Source organism: Pyricularia oryzae, chromosome 2 (assembly GCF_000002495.2).
Source record: "Pyricularia oryzae 70-15 chromosome 2, whole genome shotgun sequence".
NCBI classification, from domain to species: Eukaryota; Fungi; Ascomycota; class Sordariomycetes; order Magnaporthales; family Pyriculariaceae; genus Pyricularia; species Pyricularia oryzae.
Genome location: NC_017850.1, coordinates 1,930,070 through 1,952,796, shown reverse-complemented (window position 1 = coordinate 1,952,796; position 22,727 = coordinate 1,930,070). Strand labels below are relative to the sequence as shown.

Sequence of the window (22,727 nt, the reverse complement as noted above, 5' to 3'; positions counted from 1 at the left end):
TTAAGCTTCATGCGGTAGTAAACTGCATACAGTATCGACGTAAGTGTTATGAAGGAACTAGTAGCTCATGAATATTGACAACAGTGCGGTTTTTTTTTTCCTCTTCAGGCGCCTGGTCATGTCGCATCCATGCTCCGCTCATTTCCAGCGTGCTGGTGCAGCTACTGTACCGTAAGTAGTATTTCCAGGAACCTAGGAAGTGATAGGCATATACGTGGTAGGGAATATGCAATTGGCCCGCACCATGTGAAATTTGTCACGCTTCAACTTTTAGCAATAGTGTTTACCCGCCCACTTCGGATATCGGATCCTAAGAAGTCGGAAAAGGTAAGTTCATAAGGTACCTAGGGACGTAGCAAGCAAGGTAGCCAGGTAGTACTAGGTGTATTCCTCTCACCGTAACAATCAATTGAATGGTGATCTCTCGAATACCTACATACTCCGTACGTTAGTTGCCTTAATTACCTGCCCTACAAGAGGTAACCTTGCCGTCGTTAGAAGAGGTAGGCAAGAGGTAGGTAGGTACCTAATTAGGGTCCTGTCCCGCTATGCTGCGATGGTTGCGTGCCCACTTGTACAGCCAATTGAAACTTGCTCAGTGTGGACCAGGCGGGGGCCTCAAGGTACCTATCCAGGTACTTGACCAAGCCCAAACCACCTCTTATCCCCCCTCCATACATCACACCAAAGGCAAAGCGAAACAGGCGGGTGAAAATAAACTGCAACAAATGGACGCAGGCACAGCTGGATTTCCGTTCCGCTCAGGACACTCTCGGATCCGGCTGCCAGCTTACGAGAGCCTTTGAAGATCACGAGGATCGAGGCCGAGACGCCCCCGCGCTCTTAGACTGTTGGAACCCAAGCCACATCCAGTCGCAGCAGCGCCTACCTGCCATCAGTCATCCATACTTACCATTGGGACTGCTGACTGGTTCATCCCTCTTAGGTTGCCGAACTGGCGCCTTGTGAATTTACTCAAGGGGCTCATTCCCTGGTTTGAAAGAGGCTCAGTTTTTTTTCACTCCGTCATTACTCAGGCTTTTTGTTCTTGGATTTTTGATGTTTCCGTCCAACCCCGGGACTACTTCGACATCGACACCGGTACATCTCGCAGATGCAACTCAGGCAAATCTCGCAGGTTGCCAAAGTCAATTAATTACCCAGCGTCTCTCTGGACCAGAGGCTCGGCTCACCAATTACCTGGGTTGACCTACCGGTAAACCTGACCCCTCTTTTGGTATCTGCACTCTGCAGATCCTGTTTTTCGAGGAAGCCAAGCGTCATCAGTGATCGACAATCCTGAGCTGGACTATACCCTCGAGCGGCAACTTCGTCTTCGGTCACCACATCGCGCGTACGCCCCTCTGCAAACTGAGTTCCACCCACTCACTTGTCGCATGGCTGCCGTGATACTTTCGGCCAACACAACTCGGCAAACACAGCAGCCAACCTGGCGTGCTCTGACTAGCGATCCAGCTCAGCTTCGAGTCTGCTCACCTTCGTGACCCCTGCGCATGCGCTGGCACTCATCACTCATCCTACCTTGGCTCTTCGTGAATCGTTCCACTGTCCGGAATATTATCTGGACCACGCGGTTGAGGAATTATCCAGCCCCCTTTCGAGCACTCTCACCTCTGCTGCTGCCGGAGCCGGTTCTCAGATCCGGTATAGGGCGTGGCCGTGTGGCACAAGGTGGAGATTAACCACTCCTGCGGATTCATATCGCAACTAAACTGCGAGAAAGTACCTAGGTTCGCCACCGCGCATTCTTATGCTTTGCGATTGCGCGACCGCATCAACTGTCTCGGGTGCGAGACTATCCAATAGTCGCCTACTTCCGCTCACGACAGCCGACCATAACGCCGTCTGTTATAAATAGGTCGCAGACAAGGACTTGTCGTTGACAGCACAAGATGCCTATCATCAACGGACTGAAGATGGCATGGTGAGCAACCCCTAGATTCTGTTCCAGTTATGCATGCATGTTCCCACCAGAAGGACTGTCTACCTAAGGATGGCCATCGCCGCGTCCGCAAACCTCTAGTCGTGGCCTCGACGCTGGTCCAGACCCGAGTATCTACTTTTCGTGTAGCGTTGGATCTAACTTGCTGGAAATATTGACTACAATTAGTGAGCCATGTATTCGTGGACACCGATCTACGAAATGCACACATGCCAAAGAGCGCCTGATGGTACCTGTACGAAAACCAGGTCGACCTCTCAGTGTATGCCCTCACCCACCTGGAAAAGCCTGCGGCTGCGGTGGAATCACGGCGGCCATTCCTCGAGCTCAGAAATGTGGCTGCGGACCAGATACCAGCTCAGAAACCCCAGCGTCGTCGAAGTCCGGGTCTGAAAGCTCAGTAGGCAAGGGTTGTGCGTCACCGACGAGGCGCACATTCCAGGTACAAAAGTCGGGTTCATCAAGGCCAAACGGTCGCAAGCAGTCCTTTGACGTCTCAACCCTCGAGAGAATGAACCCCGAGAACTTTAACATAGTCCCACCACCCCCGTACAAAAGCCCGAATGGAAACCTTGGGAACATCCCAGGCAGCAATGGCGAGAAGTCATTACCAAAAACTGTAACACAACCTATAGAATTTTTGAGTTCAACCCCGGGGATGTTTGATGGATATAGCAACAACAGCACGGATTATACGTCAAACCAGCATATCAACGGGGGAGAACAAATTGCTTCCCCGATCATTAAGGCCGAGACACCCCGACCACCTCGCGCCAACGGATCATCGTCTTATTTTAACGGAACACATACCGTATCTAGCAGCGACGATCTGGGATCAACTCCCCGAGCAGTAAGCAATCTAGAGAATGACAGCTTAAACACGCCTTTGGATCCGCCCCGGAGCTGTTGTGGCAGCAGAAGCAAGACCACAGACGCGGAACCACACTCCAACGGCAACGGGCCAAACAACCGCCACGTACGGCCAAATCCCCTTGACCTATTGCCCAATGGCATGTCTCATCACCTCCCAGAATTCCAAATGCAACATGTTGCCCCGAATGGCGCGGCTCTGAACGGTCTAGGTCCTGTGAATCCCATGATGACTGCCTTTCATCAATCCATAGCACAGTCTATGTACTTCCCAGCTCAGACAACAGATCCGTCGATTTACACATACCCGCCATTTTACGGTACCTACCAGTATCCTATACAACCAGCTGCTCACTGGAGACCTTCAATGATTAACTATGGGGCCCAAAACATAGGGGGGTTGCCGTTAGGGGGTCTAGCTCAGGGGCCTCCGGTGTCGGAGCCACTATCCCATCAATGTACTTGCGGCGATTCCTGCAACTGTCTTGGATGCCCGGCACACCCTTACAACGACGCCACACAAGCGTATGTACGGTCTGCCATGAACAGCATGTCTGAGGGATCTTCCAAAAATGGTCAGCCACTACAGAACGGAGGCGATCACTCTATCCAGCTGCCTGCCGAAAACATCTCGCCAGTCATACAAGCAGCACCGCTCAAGTCGTCTTGCTGCTCTACGACACAACCAGAGCCGGCATCCACATCGCACCCGTCATCGCCGCCCCAGGCGCAAACCCCATCGGAAGCATCGGTGGGAAGTGAGGATCAAGTACCACTTTCGGCGAGCGACTTCCTCTTTGTCACATACCCATTTGGATGCGAGGGCGAAGTGGGCAGTTGTCTCTGCGGTGATGATTGCTCATGTGTTGGCTGCCTAATACATGGCAACGGTGGTAACAATTTGGACCATGAAACATGATTATGGTCAGATCAGGATGAAAAAAAAAAAAAAAAGAATCCATCTACTCCGTAGCCTTGGAGACCCTGGTGACAAAGTCTGTCGCCATATTCTTGGCGTGCACCCACATTGTGCACGGCCGTGTATTGAAATGGAATGTTGATACCTAGTGAAAGCCATTTTCTTCGGCTCACTTGCTTTTGTTTCAAGCCAGTTTATTAGCATTTTGGTTACCCTTTTATTTTGTTTGCGGCTTCATGAGCATTTAGTCGGCGCTAGATACCCAGCAACAGATATGGGTCTTGAAATGAATTTCTTATATAGATATACTGAATTATATCAACGGGTATGAAGTAACTGACATGATCGGGAATAAGGAACTCGCCCGAACTAACATGAATCTTCCATGTAAGAGTCGTGGATGGATGGATGCCACGCGTCCTGCGTCAGGGGTTAGGGTTAGGTCCAGGTCACTGGGTATTGTGGGTCCCATAACTACCTAACCGCCAAGTCTTTGACGAGAAGCAACTTTAAAGACTGGCGCCTGGCCCTCCCTTACGGTACTTGGCGGCCCGTAGCTTAGTTTCGGCCAGTTATCATTTCTAAAAAAACAAAAAAAAGGGTTCCATGTTAACATTACATCAACCCAAAACTCCAAAAAAAATACAATTGAATATTTTGTGGCACTCCGACTTCTTTTGGTTTTTGACTTTTGTTCGGGGTTGATTTGATTCGGGAGCGTTGCAAACTGGCTCTTCGCGTCGATCTAGCTTAAGCACTGCCACTCACAACCTCCTAGCCAGCTGTACCGGACAGAGCTGAAGTTTGGGCGGGAATTACTTTCAGCTCAAACTCAACCTGATTCATTTCTAGGTGTCGCCAAGATCCGGAAAGCAACATGCCATCCGATAAACAAGACTACAGAGGCCGGTCGCAATCACCAGCGCCTCGGTCGCGTCGTGAGATGAGCAACCGCAGTGGGCGTCACGACGATGACCACACCCATCGCCGCCGACGCAGGGATGAAGACAGTGTTGATGAAGGGCGGTCTCACAGACATCATCATCATCATCACCGATCACATAGGCGGAAACGGAGTAGGTCACCGGAGCGGCCCTCCTCATCGAAACGCAGCAGACCTACGGCCGCTTCGATGATGTCGGATGAGGATGGTGATGCTGGCGGGACAAGGACAGGGCCGAAGCAGCTGCCACTTGGAGCACGGGCTCTGTCTCGGCACGGCGACTACAACGCTTTCGAGCCTTTGTTCGCCAACTACCTTGACTTGCATCATCAGGTTGACGTCTTTGAGCTCTCTGGCCGCGAGCTACAGCAGCGGTGGCGCTCCTTCGTGCGCAGGTGGAACGCTGGGAAGTTATCAGAGGGTTGGTACGACCCGGAAATGTTTGCACGGGTCACGAAGGAATGGGAGGGGGAGGATGGTAAGGCGGCCCGCGCGGCAGCTGCTACTTCGCGGGGGACATTGTCACCGGACAGGATGAGGAGACGAAGTGTGTCTGGTTCCACTCCACCAAAGCGTGATACATTAGAGGCAGACGATGTTCAGCGTCGTGCGGAGCAACAGCACGATGAAGACGAAGGCGGGGAAGACAGCGACGACGAGTACGTCCCACCGCTTCCTCCTCCAGCAGGCGCCGAAGTCGCGCTGGCGCACGGATGGAATGACAAGAGAGAGCGTCAAGGCCCAGGGATACCCAGCATGCAGGACCTCGACGTACGCCATGCCGAGGAGGAAGAGGCGCAACTTCGGTCTCGGGATGATATCCGCCTCGCTCGGCGCGCGGACAGGGCGGAGCAAAAGGAGCGCCTGGACGAGATCCTGCCGCGCGCGGCGGCCGGGACGCGGGAGCGGCAGCTCGAAAAGAAGCGCATGGTCAACGAAAAGATGCGAGGGTTTCGCGAGGGTTCAGCGGGGGCTACGGAGGAGGCAGGCGATGGGGAGCTTATGGGTGAGGGCGGCGGGGTCAGCGACTACAAGGCCGCGTTGGCACGAGAGCAGAGGAAGAAGACGGAGAGGGAGGTTAGGAAAGAGGCCGAGGCGCGCGCCAAGGTGGAAGAGCTGCGGCAGCGGATGAAGAGGTATCAGGAAAAGGAGGAGCGGACCATCGGAGCTCTGAGGGAGTTGGCGAGGCAGAAGTTTGGTGGGTGAAGTTAAGGGGGGCGGTTTGTCGATGTTTGCCGCGCGAGGAGTTGAGCGGCTCCCTAAACTGGGTGGATTTATCGTTCAAAACTTAATGATGACGGCCTCCGTTGTACACATCTGCTGTGTAGACTCAATTTTTGCAATAATCGATGGGATGGGATGGGCGAGCTAGGCGTCTGCGTGCCTGGATTTGGCTGTTCGGATGAGGTTCAGCGCTACCAATTATGGTGAGTGTATGACGTCGCAGGTGGAATCAACAAAGGGGCCACCGAGACAAATTTACAACGTAGATGGCGAGTGCCGCCGGATTCCTTTGGGCTTGGTTTTCCTTCCACCTTTGAGGCAGAATCTTTAAAGGTGGTCAATCGATCATTCCCATCGACCAAGAAACAATTTTGTTGAACTGATTTGTCTGCATCTTTCTGTTTCTCCCACCCTGGTACTGGAGCTGATAGCTGATAGCCGCCCACTCCAGGCAAGCGGGGGAAGAGTAATTGTTACTGCAGGCAGCCTTGCCGCTTACTGGCACCGATTGATCGAAATTGGATCCTTCGGAAATCTCAAACCAACTCCGCACTTCCCCCTCTATTCTGTATTTTTTTTTCATCTTCATCTTCAATTTGAAGGTGCTGCTGGATGGAGCAATAGTCCGACCCTCGAATGAGACTGCTCTGAATATTGGCTTGAATCGCGGTCGCTCTCCCGAACTACTCTATCCAATAGAGCAGGCGGGGTGCACCTTACAGGCCCACAGCCACTGAATATTCACCCTAGGCACCTACCGATTCAAAGCTTACAACGCTTCCGGGGCTTGTTGGTCAACTTCTGCAATCATGGCACCCTTGGCGGCAGAACCACGCCAGCTCCTCGTCGTGCTCAACCCTGCGAAGCGACGTGCTTTGTTCCAGCTCGTAGATGAGATCACAAAGTACATGCGCTCGCAGCTACTTCTCCAACCGAAGTCGCAAAATGACTCTGACGGTAAATCATCAAGCGACGCGCCACTGCGTCGTCCAAGTGGTGTTGATCATACCCATGGACAGCGTGGGAATCAGCAGCAGGCAGAAAGATCACAGCTAGAGCCTGTAGATTATCAAGTTTCGAGGATCCGCCGGGCAGCCATCTCGCATATTGATGAGTGGAGACTTACTGTCCTCAAGGCGATTAAGGAAGTCGCCTCAGCCGCTGACGACGACAAGATCCTCCAGGCCAGGAAGGAGAGGCAGGTGAAGATGGAACGGAGCAAAGTCGATAACCCTCGTCGCGGAGGGGACTTGATGGATTTTGGTGATGGTAGCAATGCAGCCGATTCAAAAGACGAGAATCAGGATCAGGACCAGGATCAGGACTTGGCATCATTTCAAGCTTTGTATCATCCTATACCTACCCGCCTGAGCACGATCCCGCGGGAAGACCGCGAAGAGGCACTTAGCTGTGTCCTTGTGACTGTCATCTCCAGTGGAGTATATGCCGCCCATTCTCGGACTCTGGCTTGCTATCTTGCCTCGGCCCTGAATCTCCCGCTGGCTGTACTGGTGCGGGAAGAGACCGAGATTGCCAACTCATTGGTAGAGTCGTCTACTTCAGACGAAGCCAAGAAGCAGCAGCAAGAACTCATGTCGGCCGAGGCCGAGGCCGAGAAGCGGCGCAAGGAGGGCCAGGCCGGCCGTTTCTGGAAGGTTGGATTGGCCTCCGTCGCTGGCGCTGCGGTTATCGGCATAACGGGCGGGTTAGCTGCCCCTGTTGTTGCCGGCGCCATTGGTGGGCTGATGGGCAGTGTAGGCCTGGGAGGACTAGCAAGTTTTCTTGGTGTGTTTTGGATGAATGGTGCGTTGGTTGGTACACTTTTCGGGGCCTTTGGGGCCAAGATGACGGTATGTGTCCATCCATTCGTATACGGGTTTGTTCGGGTTGCTAATAAATGTCGTGCAAGTCAGGGGGAGATGGTGGATCAATATGCTCGCCAGGTTGAGGACTTCCGCTTTCTCCCTCTAAAAGAAGAATGGGGTCGAGAATATTCACAACATGAAAAGGGTTCTAGACGTTTACGTGTCACTATAGGCATCAATGGCTGGCTCAACACCAAAGAAGACGTCACCAAGACCTGGCGCCCACTCGGCGATGAGTCCGAGGTCTTTGCTCTGCGGTACGAGATGGCAAGTCTTCTCGCTTTGGGAAACTCGCTCGAGACTCTTGTCAAATCTTATGCTTGGTCCATGGTCAAGTCGGAAATCATCCGACGAACAGCGTTAGCTGCACTGGGAGCAGCATTGTGGCCTATCGCGCTTATACAAACAGCCTCTAATGTCGACAACCCTTTTAGTCGTGCCAAGAATCGGTCCGAGAAAGCCGGCATGATACTCGCCGATGCGCTCATCAACAAGGTTCAGGGCGAGCGCCCTGTTACCCTGATTGGCTACTCGCTTGGTGCCCGTGTTATCTACTCATGCCTGGAATCGCTTGCAGAGAGAAAGGCTTTTGGACTGATCGAGCAGGTTGTGTTCATTGGAGCCCCTATTCCTTCTGACCTCGATCGCTGGCAAAAGATTCGGAGCGTCGTTTCAGGCAAGATGTTCAATGTCTACTCCGAGAATGACTTCATCCTGGCCTTCCTGTACCGAGCAACGAGTATTCAGCTTGGCATTGCTGGGCTTCAGCCTGTCACAGATCTAGAGGGTGTCGAGAACCTTGACCTGAGCGATGCAGTCAGTGGACACCTGCGCTATCCCGGACTCATCGCCAAGATACTTACTCGCTGTGGCTTTCCCAATGTTAGAGACGGCGAGGGGCCGATTGAAGAAGATAAGGAGGCTATTCAGATGCAGGATGACGATGGCAGCCACAAAACCGGAAGTCTTATTGATTTTGAGGAGCCCACTGGAGGCAAGGATGGACCGATTGCACAGAAAACACCAGGCAACCAGACATTGCCACACAGGCCTGGCAGGAACACTGTTGCCAGATCGAACTCGGAGATGTTGTTACAGCAAATGGACCCTCTCGGTAGCTTGGAGCGTATGGACTATGAAGGGAAAGCTGTATCGGCCAGTGCGCCCCAGCTTCCAGGCCTTGGAGCTTCTGCGTTTCCATATATGCAGGGAAATACCAACTCTGACTCTGGCGACGCAGCTTCGTTTTCGAAGGACGCCGAGCAGAGGCCTATGTCCAAGCCCTTGACCAAGTCGCCACCTCAAGAGGACAGTGAAGGTGAAGACAGTGACGAGGGCTGGACTGGGATTCAAATGATCGACAAAGACGAACTTGACGAAGTTGGCCCGCCACCTCCAAAATAAGGTTCTGGAACTGGTTCATATTACGATCTTTTTCCTCAATAGAACAGTAGCGGCACATGTCATATATAGCACTTTTAAAAATGGAGTGGTTGGCCCATCGCTAGCTGACCAACTTGAACACCATCCGGAAATTCGTCTCTATGTATAACACATATAGTCTGCATGATATGAGTCAAAACTTGACTTGTAAAAGACTTATCTCAACTGTACAGCAACCCGGATAGCATGTGGAATTAGGCAAAGACAAGCTTCTTGGCCTTTGGCATATGTAGAACATAACGATCTAAAGAATGTGATGATCAAGACACATCATGAAATGATTGTCATTCAGGGGTCTTCTCAGTATACAAATATTCCATTCTCAAGTAAGGTAGGCACTTACGCTGTACTCTGTAAATACAGACCTTTAAATACGTTCAAGGGGTGTTCGATAGCACTCGACCCTTAAATTAGGATAGCAAGCTTAACAAAACATACATTCTCTGCGAACTATACGTGCATTCTGCTCGTGGTTATTGGAAAGAACCAGCGTCATATCGAACTACTGTAACACGATCTATTCGGCAGTGTGCCTCCAAACATGTCAGCTCTAACCTCGGCAGGGGATTGGTCATTGTGGCTTCCTTTATTACAGAAAGTATAAGTAGCTTCTACATTATTGTACCCCGAAACAATAGCTGACCGGGCAGTGAAGTGCGTTACAACAGCCCGGCAACAGAGGGAGTGCACATTCGAGACCAATCTCATGCTCTTACAACGCCATTACAAGCGCTGACCAACCACCAAAAGAGTAAAGTTTGCAGGACAATGCAAGAATGGCAATAAACAGGTGCATGTTCTTTTGCCTCACGCTCAGAAAACATCTTTAAATTGAGGCATCCTCTACCCCAGGTGTCTGTCCAAGATCTGCTCATGAACCTGCACCCACCATCAATACTCTGGCTTCACTTGTATCTATCAAGAGCAAAAGAACACTTCTTTGATCCTGAGAACGGACTCTACAGAACTAGGTACAATACATACCACAAGGGTCCGTAAATCGCTCAGCATGTCGTCGATCCCCTTCCGATCTTGGCCTCCCGCCCCACGCCCGACTCCGACGCGGCCCGAGCCGAGACACAATTACATTACATGTGGCGGCTCGACTCTTTGTCGTGGAACGAGGTCAAGTCGCGCCAAGACGTACGAATACGAGCGGTGCTTCAAGCATGGTTACAAGACCATCAAGAACCCGGGCACAGGTATGTAAATCAACAAACCCTGAGGGAGCAAACTCGATGCAGATCACTGCCCAGACTCCATCCTCAACTTGGCTAACACTCATTGATCCCTCGCAGCCCTAGAACGTGGGCTCTATGCCCTTATCGACAGTCTGTATTTGCAGGTGATTGTTGAGGAGGTGGTAAGCACTCACCAACCTTAAGCCCCTGGCCCATATTCCTCATAGGTATGTCGAGCACTAACAAATGTCGCCTTGCAGTCGACTGTCCTCCCAGACCTCGAGGTACTCCGGCGGACGTGGGCCGAGTACAAGGCGGAGAGGACCACCTGGATCGAAGCAGAGGTGGCTCCCCAGGAGCGAGTTTGAGTTGGAGCGCATCTCCAACGACAAGCACTTTGGGGCCGACCAGCTGGCTATAATCCTCAACAAGTACGGCCGGCGACACATGGGAACCGATCTGGCCCTGGGGCTCGTCATCCCCGGCGAAGAGCCCAACATCCTCGACGTCATACCCGACGCCCCCGCCCACGCCGAGGCCGACGCGATCCTCAAGAAGGAGCTCCCCGTCCGCGTCATCTGGGTCACAAACGACAACATGGAGCTCCCGGCGGGCGGCGTAGTCATGTCGCACTACGAGGGTATGAAGCCCTTGACCAAGATCGAGGCGGCCAGGGACGCGATCAAGAAGAGGGGCGGTGCCGCTGCGGCCGCTCACAAGGCAAATCGCCGCAGGCATCGAAATCGAGCGCGGGCTGTGGGATGATGGGGCAATTTGATGGTAGGATATTTAGGGAATTTTGAGTTTGGACAACTCGAGAAAACAGAGGAAATATAGAGAGGTCGGTTCTTATACTTTTAGACAATAATTTTGGTTCCAGATCATGTTATGGCCCGATGGGTTCTGCGTTGCATCAAGGGAGTTTTTGCTTTTTTCTTTCACTCTCATGACCAAGTTCCAATTAAATGAACGTAAATATGTCATCAGCCATCCTTCCTACGCTTCGTTCCTCTGTCCATTTTTGGCCAAATACTCGCTAAACCTTCTTTTTCTCTGCGCAATGCTCATCGACGATGTCGGACTGTCTCTATTGCGCAGAGAAGCAATCAGACGGAATGGCCTTTTGGCACTCTCTATTCTCTGCCTAGATCTAGGCTTGTGAACTGTTTCAGGAATTCTTGATGGGTTGGCATCCAACACCGAGATAGAGGTGTTTGGAATGACCACATCCGATGCTGCACTCGATGTCAAGTCCATAATGGAGCCAGTGAAAGGTGCACTGAATTTCGGTTGCGTATGAGTGTCGCCTTGTGACATTGGATTTTGCCGACTGTGAGGCGCTGGTGTGCTCAGGTCTGGCGATGCTTCTCGAGACGAGCGATAGAAGCGGTCGTCCTCAATATCGGAGATCCCGACTTCTTCGGGCTGTGTTGGTTGATCAGGCGAAGAGCGCGTTGCTGCGTTATGGCTTCCCGCGTGTTCTTCAGGGTTGTCGGCGATAGAACCCTCATCTGGCTGATCAATTTCCATGTCTGCCGATGCATCCTCATCCTCAACGCGCACTTGGGATGTCTCTGTTGGGTCCCCTACAGAGTTACCAGCCTCAATAGCCGCGATCTCGGCCGAGTATAACGCTTGGACACGCTTCAGAAATGATTTGTCGACCACGCCGTTTAGATAACTGATTGCCTCATCATCTTTGTTGTAATATTCGATAGCGCTCGGAGCGGAGTCATGGGACATGACGAATGGTATGTATTTGTGGCAATAAACACGCAAAAAGTCGTCAAACAAAGAGACCTTGAGTAAGCTTTGTCGAGCAAGCCATTGCAATGACATACACGCCCTCAAAAAATTGGCGAGGTCACTCGTGAAGTCCGGATAATTCGTTCGAAAGATTTCAAATGGGGTTGGTTCAGCCTGGGACGTGACTGGATTAGCCGTGACGCTGCCAGTGCCCAGACTGTCTGATGCGCGAGGCAGCTTTGTCGTAATCTTGGCATGTTGACTTGCATGTGGTGCTGGCTCATGGTCACTCTGTGGACTTTGACTCGATGAGAGAGCCTTCGGGGACCCCTGATCTCGAGGAGATTGCCGCGACACTGGGGTTGTCGTTTCTGAACGTCTCTTCGCAATTGAGGTGGATCGAGACGGTACTGCTTGTTGGCCTGAGGTATCGCAATCCGGAATCTTGCCCAGACATTTGTCGAGTAAACCCAGTGCGTTTTTCATCTTCCGTCTTTTTATCTTTGGTCGCTGCTGATGTGGATTCTTTTGATCCGTGCAAGGCACGACCTGTGCAGAGGGTGGCGTTGGGGCTACTGGGGCGGCGGTCTTGTTGATGGATTTCTGGAAGGCAGGGGCTAGAGCAAGAGGCTCCACTACGGCCATCTGCTCTTCTTCCGAGTCTGCCTCATTCGAGGATGGTGTTATGACTTGTCGCGGTGGGCTCTCATTCTCTTCTGGGGTTGACATAGAAGCGGTAGTTGATTGCACGATAGATTTGGCTGTCCTTTCAGACGATGGTCCTGGGCCTGAATCGTTCGGATTCATCTGCATGCTGCTGTTCGTTGCTGTCCTTGGCGGCAAGGCCTGAAGTGGACCTGGAGGGCTTGCAATAGCAGCGGCTCCTCTTGGATGGTCATTGCGAGGAGGACTGGGTGACCAACCCGAGATAGGCGTATCTGAGGGAGAGCAAGCGTCATCTGCCTGCGCTGTCACAGCGGTTCTCCGCTGGTAGGGTTCGCGTGGCGGTGATGATGACGGTGGCATTGGCTCCGTCGGCTTTGGTTCCTGGGAAAATAGGGATGCTTGGGAGGAAGAGGTGGCTGCGGTGGCAAATGCGGACTTTTGGGCATGGAAAGCCGTCAGGCTTTCAAGAATTTTAGGAGGAACGTTGAGGAGGCCGCGGGGTGTTTTGTTTATCGGCTCAGCCCATGTTACGGGCTTGGAGGCAGCGGCGGGAGTAGCATGGACTTTTTGGGCATGGAATGTCTTCAAGTCTTCAAGAACTTTGGAGGGAACATTCAGCAGGCCTTGAGGTGTTTTCCTCATCGGCTCAGCCCATGTTATGGGGGTAGATGGCGCAGCGGGAGCAGATTGGGTCTTTGGTGCATGGAATGCCTTTAGGTCTTCAATAACGCTGGGTGGAATATTCAGCAGGCCTTGAGGCGTCCTTCTCATCACCTCAGCCCAGGCGTCGCGCTTGTCGAGTAAGGCCCGCTGATCCTTTGGGACCTGAAGTCCGACACGAAAAATGCCCCGTTCATCCATCGCATGTCGGGAAGCGTCGTCACAGTAGCGTATTTGTTTCCTGGATTCCAGGCTGTATAATATGTTGAGACCCCTGCATTAGAGTATGAGAAATCCCAGAGCCATGGCTCATCGCATGCAAAGCATTGAGTCAATGCTGAGAATAAGTACTGATATGATTTGTGTTGGGGGAAGTCACGCGGTTCTGAGAGTTGCAGAGAAGCCTGCTGGGCCCCGAAGTGCTAGATATCTTGGGGACTGCCAAGAAGGTGCTAGGTGGTAGGTAGGTAGTTAGGTACCTAGGTAGGGAGAACTGTCGTTGCAAACGGACAGCTTCTTTGAGGGCCCCTATGTGGTCCCTACCCTGACACATAGATTAGGCAGGTACCGATTCCAGTAGAGATGCAAGGAATCTTACTGGGTCATCAACCACCAGATGTGCATTTAATGGAGAACAGCTTTGACTGATCTGGGGCAGAGCGGGTGGGATAAGTTATAACACTTGGAAACCCCTCGCGATCCCCGTCTCTTGTTTGCTTGGATGAATCTGGGACGTGATTTGACACGAGAATTATCGCGATGAAGCGCCTGGTCACGTGATATATCTGTGGTGGCTCGGCTCTCGCTTGGCCCCCAGTCGGCGCTGGCCGTTGGAACCGGGCCCGGCACCTGACGTGTCAGCCGCCACGCATTTAACTTGACGTAATCCCAGGGACCCAGGTAGGATTACAACGCAGCACCCATCGCCAGGGTGGGACAGCCCACTCAAATTGAGACTCATGTTTATACCGTTCAGTCTACCTGAAGCTCACCAACCCCGACGCTATATCTTGTACCCGTCAAACGTCTTTATTCTCATGACTCTAGTGTCTTAGTGAACCTGATTATATTTGCTTCGTCTGCCCTGTGAAGTCCACACGCTATCGCCTTTTGACTTGCTCGCAAAATGACCGTCGCCACCTCGACACCCTCCTCAGACGCCTGACAACCGTCCCAAACAACGGTTGGGCACCGTTGCCATCATGTCTTCGTCCGCCAACAACCACCTCCGTGCCCGACGCGGATCCCTCGCCTCCATTTCTACCGCCTCGCAGATTGACAAAGAGCAACTCGCACAGGCCCTCGATCAGATCCACACCTCGGCAAGCCAGTCCGATGTCTTGACAACCTTCAACGATTTTGCCGCCCCGCCAAGCTCCTCCCCGACCTCCGAGAGGAAAGGAGGCGCTGGGGATCTTGTGCAGCAGGGCTTAAGCGGGCTATACAGTAGATTGAAGGAAGCCGTGGGCGTGAAGTCCCCGGAGCTTTCCTTGGAGGATGTTAGTAACGTGGATGCTGCTTCCAAAAACACGAGCGGCAGTACCTCCGGGTCTTTGGCCATCAAGAGCCCTGCCACCTCGCTGCCTCGCACTAGCAGTACTGCAACAGCCTCTACTTTGCTATCGGCTTTTCCAGATGGCGCCCAGAACCCGCCGACCTCTCCCCACGTCGGCACTTCAGTAGACGGTACCGCACATGACCTGCGATCCTCTAAAGCCTCATCTGTTGCGACTGCGGCAGCTCCAAAATCAACTTCGTCAAGCATGCAAAACCTGCCTAGAATGTCCAAGACTGTAGCTTCCTCAGCTGTGGTTAACCCATCGTTGGCACCCATAACAGTATCTGCCTTTAGAGACAAGGATGCTGCTCGTGGCGTGACGACCAGGGTGGAAGACGCTCCACAGCATATCAGAGTCGGAAGCTCTAGCAAAAGCTCGGAAGCTCACACAACAGTTCTTTCAGGCACTATAAATTCCTTGGAAAGCTCCGATGTGAAGTACGCCCTGCCAGGCTCTTCCCGCAGAGACGAAAGCTTGGGCCCGGACGAAGGCTCCGACTCTCGCATGAGCCCAGTCAGGGGCTCAGCAGCGTCTGTTTCCACCCAGCATAGTGCTGACAGGAGAAGCTTGCGGGCACCATCTACGGAAGCAAGAGCATCATCTAGAGAGAGTTTAAGGAGGCCCGCCGTCATAGACAGAATCAGCCAGGCGCGGATCATTGGGGTCAACAGGGCGCGAGCAGAATCTCTAGAGCCGGGGATGACAAAGCCTAGCACAATAAGCACGTCTGCCCATAACTCGGTGTATCACGACTCATTTGCACGGCACGAGCAACCTCAACAGTTACCCTCGGGCAAACTGCGGATCCCAGGAACTACCACCAACGAGGGCGCTCCACAGACCGTGAATGCCAGGCTGGAGTCGATGCGGAAGCAAGTAGTGAGCAAGGAGTTCTGGATGGCGGATGAAACATGCAAAGAGTGTTTTCTTTGCGGGAACCCATTCTCGGCGTTTCGTCGAAAGCACCACTGTCGAACATGTGGTTGTATCTTCGACTCTAAGTGCACTTCCACGATTTCCGGCGCCAAATTTGGTGTCTCTGGGAGCCTGCGGGTGTGCAAAACCTGCCTAGAGATCATCAACCGCAGATATGATTCGGGTTCTGATGATTCCGACAATGACTCATATTTGCCTGCTATCTTCCGCTCAGGCAAAGATACGCAGACTCCCAGGCCTAGAGCAGACGACGAGGTGAGTATAATGGAGCGGGCTGAGGATGTGGACGATTCCAGATCAGTCAAAACGCCCATGATGGCCATCCCCGCCACACGACGTATAGGAGATTCCAAGATTCTCGAGATAGATGCTCCACAGCTAAGCCGCCCGAGCTCTTCGCGCTCCTTGAGATCACTGGCTGGCAGGCCTATCTCGTCGGGCCATCGAAGAAACCAGTCCAAGTCGAACTTCCTAGGACGTTTCAAGGCCACCGCTGAAGAGCGAGCTCCTTTCCGAAGACCCATACACGATGAGCTAGGGCGCAAGACCACGCTCCCTGCTTTCCACGACGACAACATCATTGACCCTGAACTTGAACCGTACATGTCGGAGGAATCGAGCGGGGATGAACAGATGAGCATATTTGCTACAATGGCGAGCTCCGATGTTGCGCCGGCCAGCTTGGACCCGGACAAGGCCAACTTTGGGCCGTTGCTATCGACAGGGAAGCGACATCGTATGCGCCAAGGTGAGAAGAGCATCAGTGGCCTCAGTTTCACGAGCCGTGGGCCAGACGATGGCGCACCTATCGTCATGGGACTGTCTACACGTCCAACAAGAAGGCGCAATATGAGCACAGCAAGTACAGCGCAACCCCTACACGGCATGCGCTCTCCTCGGCCAAGGTCTGGAGTGTTTGGAAGAGGATTTGCTGCTTCAGGCGAGGCACTTGCGTCTCTAGAAAGTCCCATTGAAGCAACCAAATTGACGAGAAGCGACTCGATCCGTAATCAGAGATCCGATGAGAATCAATTGAGTCCTTCCAGTTTGAAGCATGTTACCAAGCTACTTCACCAGCTTCTACAGGACGATCAAGTACCCAACGCAGACGCCTGGGAGAAGGCTCTGCTTCCAATCCTTACTCGCTGCGCCGATGATGTCTCCCCAGATAGTCGCAACCAGGACCACATGGATATTCGCCACTACGTCAAGCTGAAAAGGATCCCCGGCGCCAAACCGGGGGACACTAGCTACGTCTCAGGGGTAATCTTTTCGAAAAACTTGGCTTTGAAGAACATGCCTAGGAGCATTGTCAATCCACGCATAGTCATCATTTCGTTTCCAATCGAGTACCAGAGACACCAACAACATTTCATGAGCCTGCAGCCAGTGATAGAACAGGAGAAGGAGTATCTCCGCGTCGTCGTCAGCCGCATCATGACTCTCCGGCCCCAAGTGCTCCTAGCTGAGCGGAGCGTGGCTGGTGTGGCCTTGCAGTACCTCTCGGAGGCGAATGTGGCCGTGGCATACAATGTAAAGCCATCAGTGATCGGGGCTGTTTCCAGATGCGCCAAGGCAAGCATCATCTCGTCGCTAGATATGCTGGCCTTGCCAGTCCATGTCGGCCAGGCTGCTGGGTTTGAGGTCAAGACCTTTGTCAATAAAGAAATACCGGGCAAGAAAAAGACGTACATCTTCATCTCTGGCTGCGAAAGAGAACTAGGCTGCACCATAGCGTTGCGAGGCGCAAAAGCAGATATTCTCACTCGCATGAAGCGCATTACGGAATTCATGGTTTATGTTGTGTACAATTTGAAGCTGGAATCTTGTCTCATGAGAGACGAGTTTATCAAGCTACCCGAGGCCGACGAACAGATATCGCAAAACTCCGAGTCGCAAGATCAGCCGGATGAAGCCCTTACTTTGAACTGCTGTGAGCTGGCAGCAGCCCAAACAAAGGAGGTCACGGCTTTGCAGGATGTTCAAGCGGACGTGGATCAGGGCAACGAGACAAGTCAAGGATCAACCACGGGTGCACAGCCAAGTGTATTGCCTGACGGAGATGATCAAACCCCCAAGGCTCAAGGTACCGAAATTGAACAGGCTCAGGAGCGGACCCCACGGCTTATTTCGCTGCATGAACATCATTCGCACGTTGGGAACGACAGTCCCCTGCCCGAGGATGTACCAATGCCGACATACTATAGCGAAATGATTGCCAAGTATGAAACCAAAATTTTGTCAGCTTCGCCCTTCGTCAGGTTCCCTCAGCCCTACCTATTGATGAAAGCTCGTGAACAAGAGAGGCGTCTAAGTTACCTCAAGCGACTGTGCGATCAGGACATGGTTGAAGAGCAGACAGAAGCCGAGAAAACAAAGCCAGCGCGATTCCAGCTCATCAAACCAGAAATGGTCCACCAATTTGGTCACAAGGCTCCCAGACAGGTCATGGAGGTTCTGCACGCTGTCCATGATGCCGAATACGATAAAGCGCGGTATATTTACGAGACTCAGACACGGCACTGGGAGAACTACCTCCAGGGAAACATTGATCTCTTCGACCCCTATTCGCATCAGAACATTGTCGTGCTGTATTCGGTCATTTGCACGGACACGAAGATACCATGCTCTGGACCTGGTCTCGTTGCGATTGGTTTCTACGACGAACATCCAGATCCAAGTGGACACATGGATCCCGATTGCACCCTAGGACAATATATTGAGGACCTTTCCATGAGCAGCACCAGCATCTGTCACGCTAATGGCTGTGACCGTCCCATGTGGCAGCACCATCGGACATACGTCCATGAAGATGCCCGGATTACAGTCTTCATTGAGAAAGACACGCCTCTACCATCAGGGGTAACACTAACGCCCGTGGACGATGACATTTACATGTGGAACTACTGCAAGTCTTGCAAAAAAGATATAGGAGTGATGGTCATGTCCGACAGCTCTTGGAAATACTCATTTGGCAAATATTTGGAACTCTCGTTCTGGGGCAAGGGCTTACACTTACACCCGGGGTCAGGCTGCACTCATGATCACCAGAAGGAGCACATCCGGTATTTCAATTTCCGCGGAAACACGATCCGCATCCACTGGGATCCTATCGACCTTCTCGAAATCATTGTCCCCCGTGCACGCATCACATGGAAAGTAGAACATGACCTCAAACTCAAGAATGACATCTTCCTAAAGTGTGAAGAACGCTGGACACGGTTCATCAACTCGGTCAAGACAAGACTCAAAAGTATCAGGATCGACAGTGTGCTTCCTGACAAATCGGAGCTATGCAAGAGCGAGGTTGAGAGGCTCACTAAGAAAGCTCAAGAGGACTTGCCAGAGCTCATTCGAAAGCTTCAAGACGCATACATGAACTCAAAGTACTACGAGGTCATACCCATGAATCCTGTATTTCGTGAGATGTTGGAGCGAGTTCAGGAGTGGGACGCCGCCTTTGCCAAGTTCGAAGCCGACTTTTTGTCGGATAAAGACGTCCGGCAACTCACCATGATCCAACTCAAGAAAATGTTTGGAGACAATGATTCCAAGGAGTCGCTGCCCACCGATGCTACATCTATTATTTCGGTTAGCTCAGAGGGCGACGAGAAGGCATCTCTGACCACAACCCAGGCAACAATACCGGAAGAACTCGACGAAAAACCCGAGTGCCAATCAACCGAGGTGGTTGCAAGTGTAACGACTGTTGCGGCTAGCGATGCTCAGTCTCAAACAACGGACAGCGCTCCTCTCAACGATGAAGGGGCTGCTGACCAACGCCAGGTCAATGCACTACTAGGTGCCGTGGAGCCGCTGGATCTGGCCACTCCACGCGCCCATACACGGAACAGAAGTGATACATACTTTCCAGAGGGGATTGAAGGAGCCAGCCGTGAGATTAGTTCTTCGAACGATTCAGAGAGCAACACGCCTACCCCGGCTGTCCCCATTCCAACTGTAGAGTCCAAAACCGCAGAGGCGCAAACCAAGTCTGCTCAGGGCTCGGCATCTTCCACGTCGACGAATTCCGCTCCTCTTCTTGCAGTGAAAGTCGAGCAGCTCAGAAAAGACTTTCGCACGCTTTCGGGAGAGACAAGTAAAGTGGTTGCAGCAGCCGCTCAAGCCCAGGCCGAGCAACAGAAATATGTTATGGAGCGGGGGTCGTCTCGTAGAGCGGGACTGACGGTGTCTCCCCCGATGGTCAGAGCACTGTCGCAATCATCTCTCCCATTCACCCGACTGCCTTCTGGAATTACAAAGTCACCGGTACTCCTAGACTCCAAGGCCAATGAGTCGAGTATAGGGTCTGAGCTGTCCCGCGTGCCGACGGAAAGTTCCACTAAGAGCGAGAAGAAACTCTCCGAGCGCTTGGGGATTAGTGCCTTAAAGGTACACAGAAAGGCTGGCCAGTCTTCTATTCCTCGTTACGTCCATGGTAAGAAGAAGGACTCTCGTGTGTCGGTTCTAGCCAAACATTTCGAGCAGCTCAGTCGCGAATTCGAAAAAGAGCGAATGAAAGATCGCAAGCAGCGCGCTGCCAAGATGCACTACTCGCGTGCCTTCTTACCACGCACATCTACCAAGGCCACTGTGGAGGTATACCAAGATGTTGATCAGGCTGTGAAGGAGCTTGGGCACGAGGAGGAGCAGGGGAACGAGGGGCCCAGAGCAGTATCACCTACAGTCGTACCCAAAGAGCAACCCGAAAAGCCGTCAAAATCGCCTACCATGGTCCCTGAGCAAGCTACAGAGAGAAATTCAGAGGAAACTACCCCTGAGAACGGGCCTTCTCAGACCGACACAGGCTCGGTTCACGGAGAATTAGAAGATACTCGGCCGGGCGAGAGTCAGACTGGCTCGGACGATGAAGGTGGCAGTGATGCAGACCAGTCTTCGTTGCTAGATGACATTTTGATGCCCGACGAACCAACCGATGATATGCCCAAGAACACTAAGACAAGCCTGATGAAGATGCTCACCAACTTTTGGGCAGAGAGGTCTGCTAGTGGGTGGTCACCGCTCGAATACCCATTCAATGCAACAGACCACATCTTTATCGACTCGGACGTGGTCGTGCGGGAGGACGAACCCAGCTCGCTGATTGCGTTCGCTCTCAGCTCAACGGATTATCAGGCCAAGCTGGCCGATATCCGGCGCTCGTGGAAGACGTCTTCGGCTCGCAGGCCGGATACATCCGAGGATATAGATCATACACTCTCGAACGATGTTACTGTAGCGATTGACTCGGATCCAGCTGCTGTACTGTCAGACACTGCCACAGATATATTCACTGATGAAGCAGAGCTCGAGAAGAGCCTGAAACGGTCTACGGGTACACATCTCAAGTATCAGTTCACCGAGGGCTCTGCCAAGTTGCTCTGCAAGATTTTTTACGCCGAACAGTTTGATGCGTTACGGCGCAAGTGCAACGTAGCGGACCGTATCATCGAGTCTCTATCTCGCTGCCTCAAGTGGGACTCGCGTGGTGGAAAGACAAGGTCTGTGTTTCTCAAGACCCTGGATGATCGTCTGGTCATGAAGGTAAGGCCGTTTGAACCCAATTATTCGTGCATTTTCTGCTCTCCTCGCACATCGAACAAGCCAATATATGCCCTAAAGAAAGCTGACACAACTCTCGCTACTACTTAGTCACTGTCGCCAATCGAGACGCAAGCCTTTCTCAAGTTTGCGCCTTCATATTTCAACATCATGGCCGAGGCACTTTTCCATGATCTTCCATCGGTGATTGCCAAGATGCTGGGCTTCTTTCAAATCATCATCAAGAATCCCATGACCAATACTGAAATTAAGCTGGATCTCTTGGTCATGGAAAATCTCTTCTACGACCGGTCGCCCGATCGAATTTTTGATCTCAAGGGATCAATGCGCAACCGCAAGATACAATCAACAGGCGAGCAGAACGAAGTGCTACTTGACGAGAACATGGTTGAGTACATCTATGAGTCGCCCCTGTTTGCAAGGGAACACTCCAAAAAGATACTGAGCGCCTCTGTCTGGAACGACACACTTTTCCTAGCGCGGCAAAACGTGATGGACTATTCCCTCATGGTTGCAGTGGACGAGGCACGGAAAGAACTAGTGGTTGGCATCATCGACTGCATCCGAACTTATACCTGGGACAAGAAGCTTGAGTCGTGGATCAAGGACCGTGGGTTCGCAGGTGGCGGGCGCAACAGACCGACGGTTACGAGTCCCAAGGAGTACAAGTCGAGGTTCCGAGAGGCCATGGCGCGGTATATACTGCAGGCGCCCAACTGCTGGCACCAGTTCGGGAACAGCGTGATGATGTCGGGGCACGGGCACGGAAGAACGACGAGGTTTGAGGATGTTGCGGACTAAAAATTCACGACTGAGCCGGTCACGATCATTAAGCAGTTGGAGGTGGCTGGTTCCGGAGACGGGAATAGATAACTATATCAGTGGAGAGAGTCGAGCTAGGTGGAAGATCATTGGAGGACTGCTTGATGTTCGCAATGTATTTTTTCACTGACGTTGCTTGACGTCGGTTGCTCTTTTTGTTTCTTGCCTGCACGGCGCTGGAGTAAAGGGAATCGTTGGTGGGACAGCGCGGCGCTGGCACTGATTGCATTTTGACGTCTTGAGTAACTTGGCTTACTGTAGGTGCTATTTGAACAATCATGAGTCCTCTGTCAATCTATTGAAATTCATATAAGTCGCCTAAGAAATGATTGCAGATTTTCAGTACTTCTCAGAATTTTTTTGTCGGC

General features: G+C 52.3%; 5 protein-coding genes across 5 annotated transcripts; 4 read left to right on the top strand and 1 right to left on the bottom strand.

Annotated features, from left to right (window-relative positions):
* The first annotated feature begins 647 nt into the window (after positions 1 to 647).
* MGG_08875 (grisea protein) lies at positions 648 to 4,201 on the top strand. Its single transcript, XM_003713852.1, has 2 exons — positions 648 to 1,945; positions 2,132 to 4,201. Exons 1-2 carry the CDS (start codon positions 1,914 to 1,916, stop codon positions 3,750 to 3,752), a joined length of 1,653 nt encoding a protein of 550 aa, XP_003713900.1. The 5' UTR covers positions 648 to 1,913; the 3' UTR covers positions 3,753 to 4,201.
* Positions 4,202 to 4,276: 75 nt separating this feature from the next.
* On the top strand, positions 4,277 to 6,376 carry MGG_08874 (uncharacterized protein). Its single transcript, XM_003713851.1, has one exon. It carries the CDS (start codon positions 4,630 to 4,632, stop codon positions 5,899 to 5,901), a length of 1,272 nt encoding a protein of 423 aa, XP_003713899.1. The 5' UTR covers positions 4,277 to 4,629; the 3' UTR covers positions 5,902 to 6,376.
* A 25-nt stretch (positions 6,377 to 6,401) lies between these two features.
* Positions 6,402 to 9,360, top strand: MGG_08873 (uncharacterized protein). The gene is made up of 2 exons (XM_003713850.1): positions 6,402 to 7,769; positions 7,833 to 9,360. The coding sequence occupies exons 1-2, from the start codon at positions 6,729 to 6,731 to the stop codon at positions 9,186 to 9,188; spliced, it is 2,397 nt and encodes a 798-aa protein (XP_003713898.1). The 5' UTR covers positions 6,402 to 6,728; the 3' UTR covers positions 9,189 to 9,360.
* Positions 9,361 to 10,039: 679 nt separating this feature from the next.
* MGG_08871 (uncharacterized protein) lies at positions 10,040 to 14,224 on the bottom strand. Its single transcript, XM_003713849.1, has one exon. The coding sequence runs from the start codon at positions 13,679 to 13,681 to the stop codon at positions 11,405 to 11,407; it is 2,277 nt and encodes a 758-aa protein (XP_003713897.1). The 5' UTR covers positions 13,682 to 14,224; the 3' UTR covers positions 10,040 to 11,404.
* Positions 14,225 to 14,389: 165 nt separating this feature from the next.
* Positions 14,390 to 22,712, top strand: MGG_14757 (1-phosphatidylinositol-3-phosphate 5-kinase FAB1). Its single transcript, XM_003713848.1, has 2 exons — positions 14,390 to 21,519; positions 21,628 to 22,712. Exons 1-2 carry the CDS (start codon positions 14,683 to 14,685, stop codon positions 22,336 to 22,338), a joined length of 7,548 nt encoding a protein of 2,515 aa, XP_003713896.1. The 5' UTR covers positions 14,390 to 14,682; the 3' UTR covers positions 22,339 to 22,712.
* Positions 22,713 to 22,727: the final 15 nt, after the last annotated feature.

Excerpts from the sequence above, each read along its gene's own strand:
- MGG_08873 (XM_003713850.1), top strand. The coding sequence starts at position 6,729 with ATGGCACCCTTGGCGGCAGAACCACGCCAGCTCCTCGTCGTGCTCAAC. Across the intron at positions 7,770-7,832 it reads CCTTTGGGGCCAAGATGACG|GGGGAGATGGTGGATCAATA; the intron begins GTATGTGTCCAT and ends CGTGCAAGTCAG.
- MGG_14757 (XM_003713848.1), top strand. The coding sequence starts at position 14,683 with ATGTCTTCGTCCGCCAACAACCACCTCCGTGCCCGACGCGGATCCCTC. Across the intron at positions 21,520-21,627 it reads ATGATCGTCTGGTCATGAAG|TCACTGTCGCCAATCGAGAC; the intron begins GTAAGGCCGTTT and ends GCTACTACTTAG.
- MGG_08871 (XM_003713849.1), bottom strand. The coding sequence starts at position 13,681 with ATGGATGAACGGGGCATTTTTCGTGTCGGACTTCAGGTCCCAAAGGAT.
- MGG_08875 (XM_003713852.1), top strand. The coding sequence starts at position 1,914 with ATGCCTATCATCAACGGACTGAAGATGGCATG. Across the intron at positions 1,946-2,131 it reads AACGGACTGAAGATGGCATG|TGAGCCATGTATTCGTGGAC; the intron begins GTGAGCAACCCC and ends GACTACAATTAG.
- MGG_08874 (XM_003713851.1), top strand. The coding sequence starts at position 4,630 with ATGCCATCCGATAAACAAGACTACAGAGGCCGGTCGCAATCACCAGCG.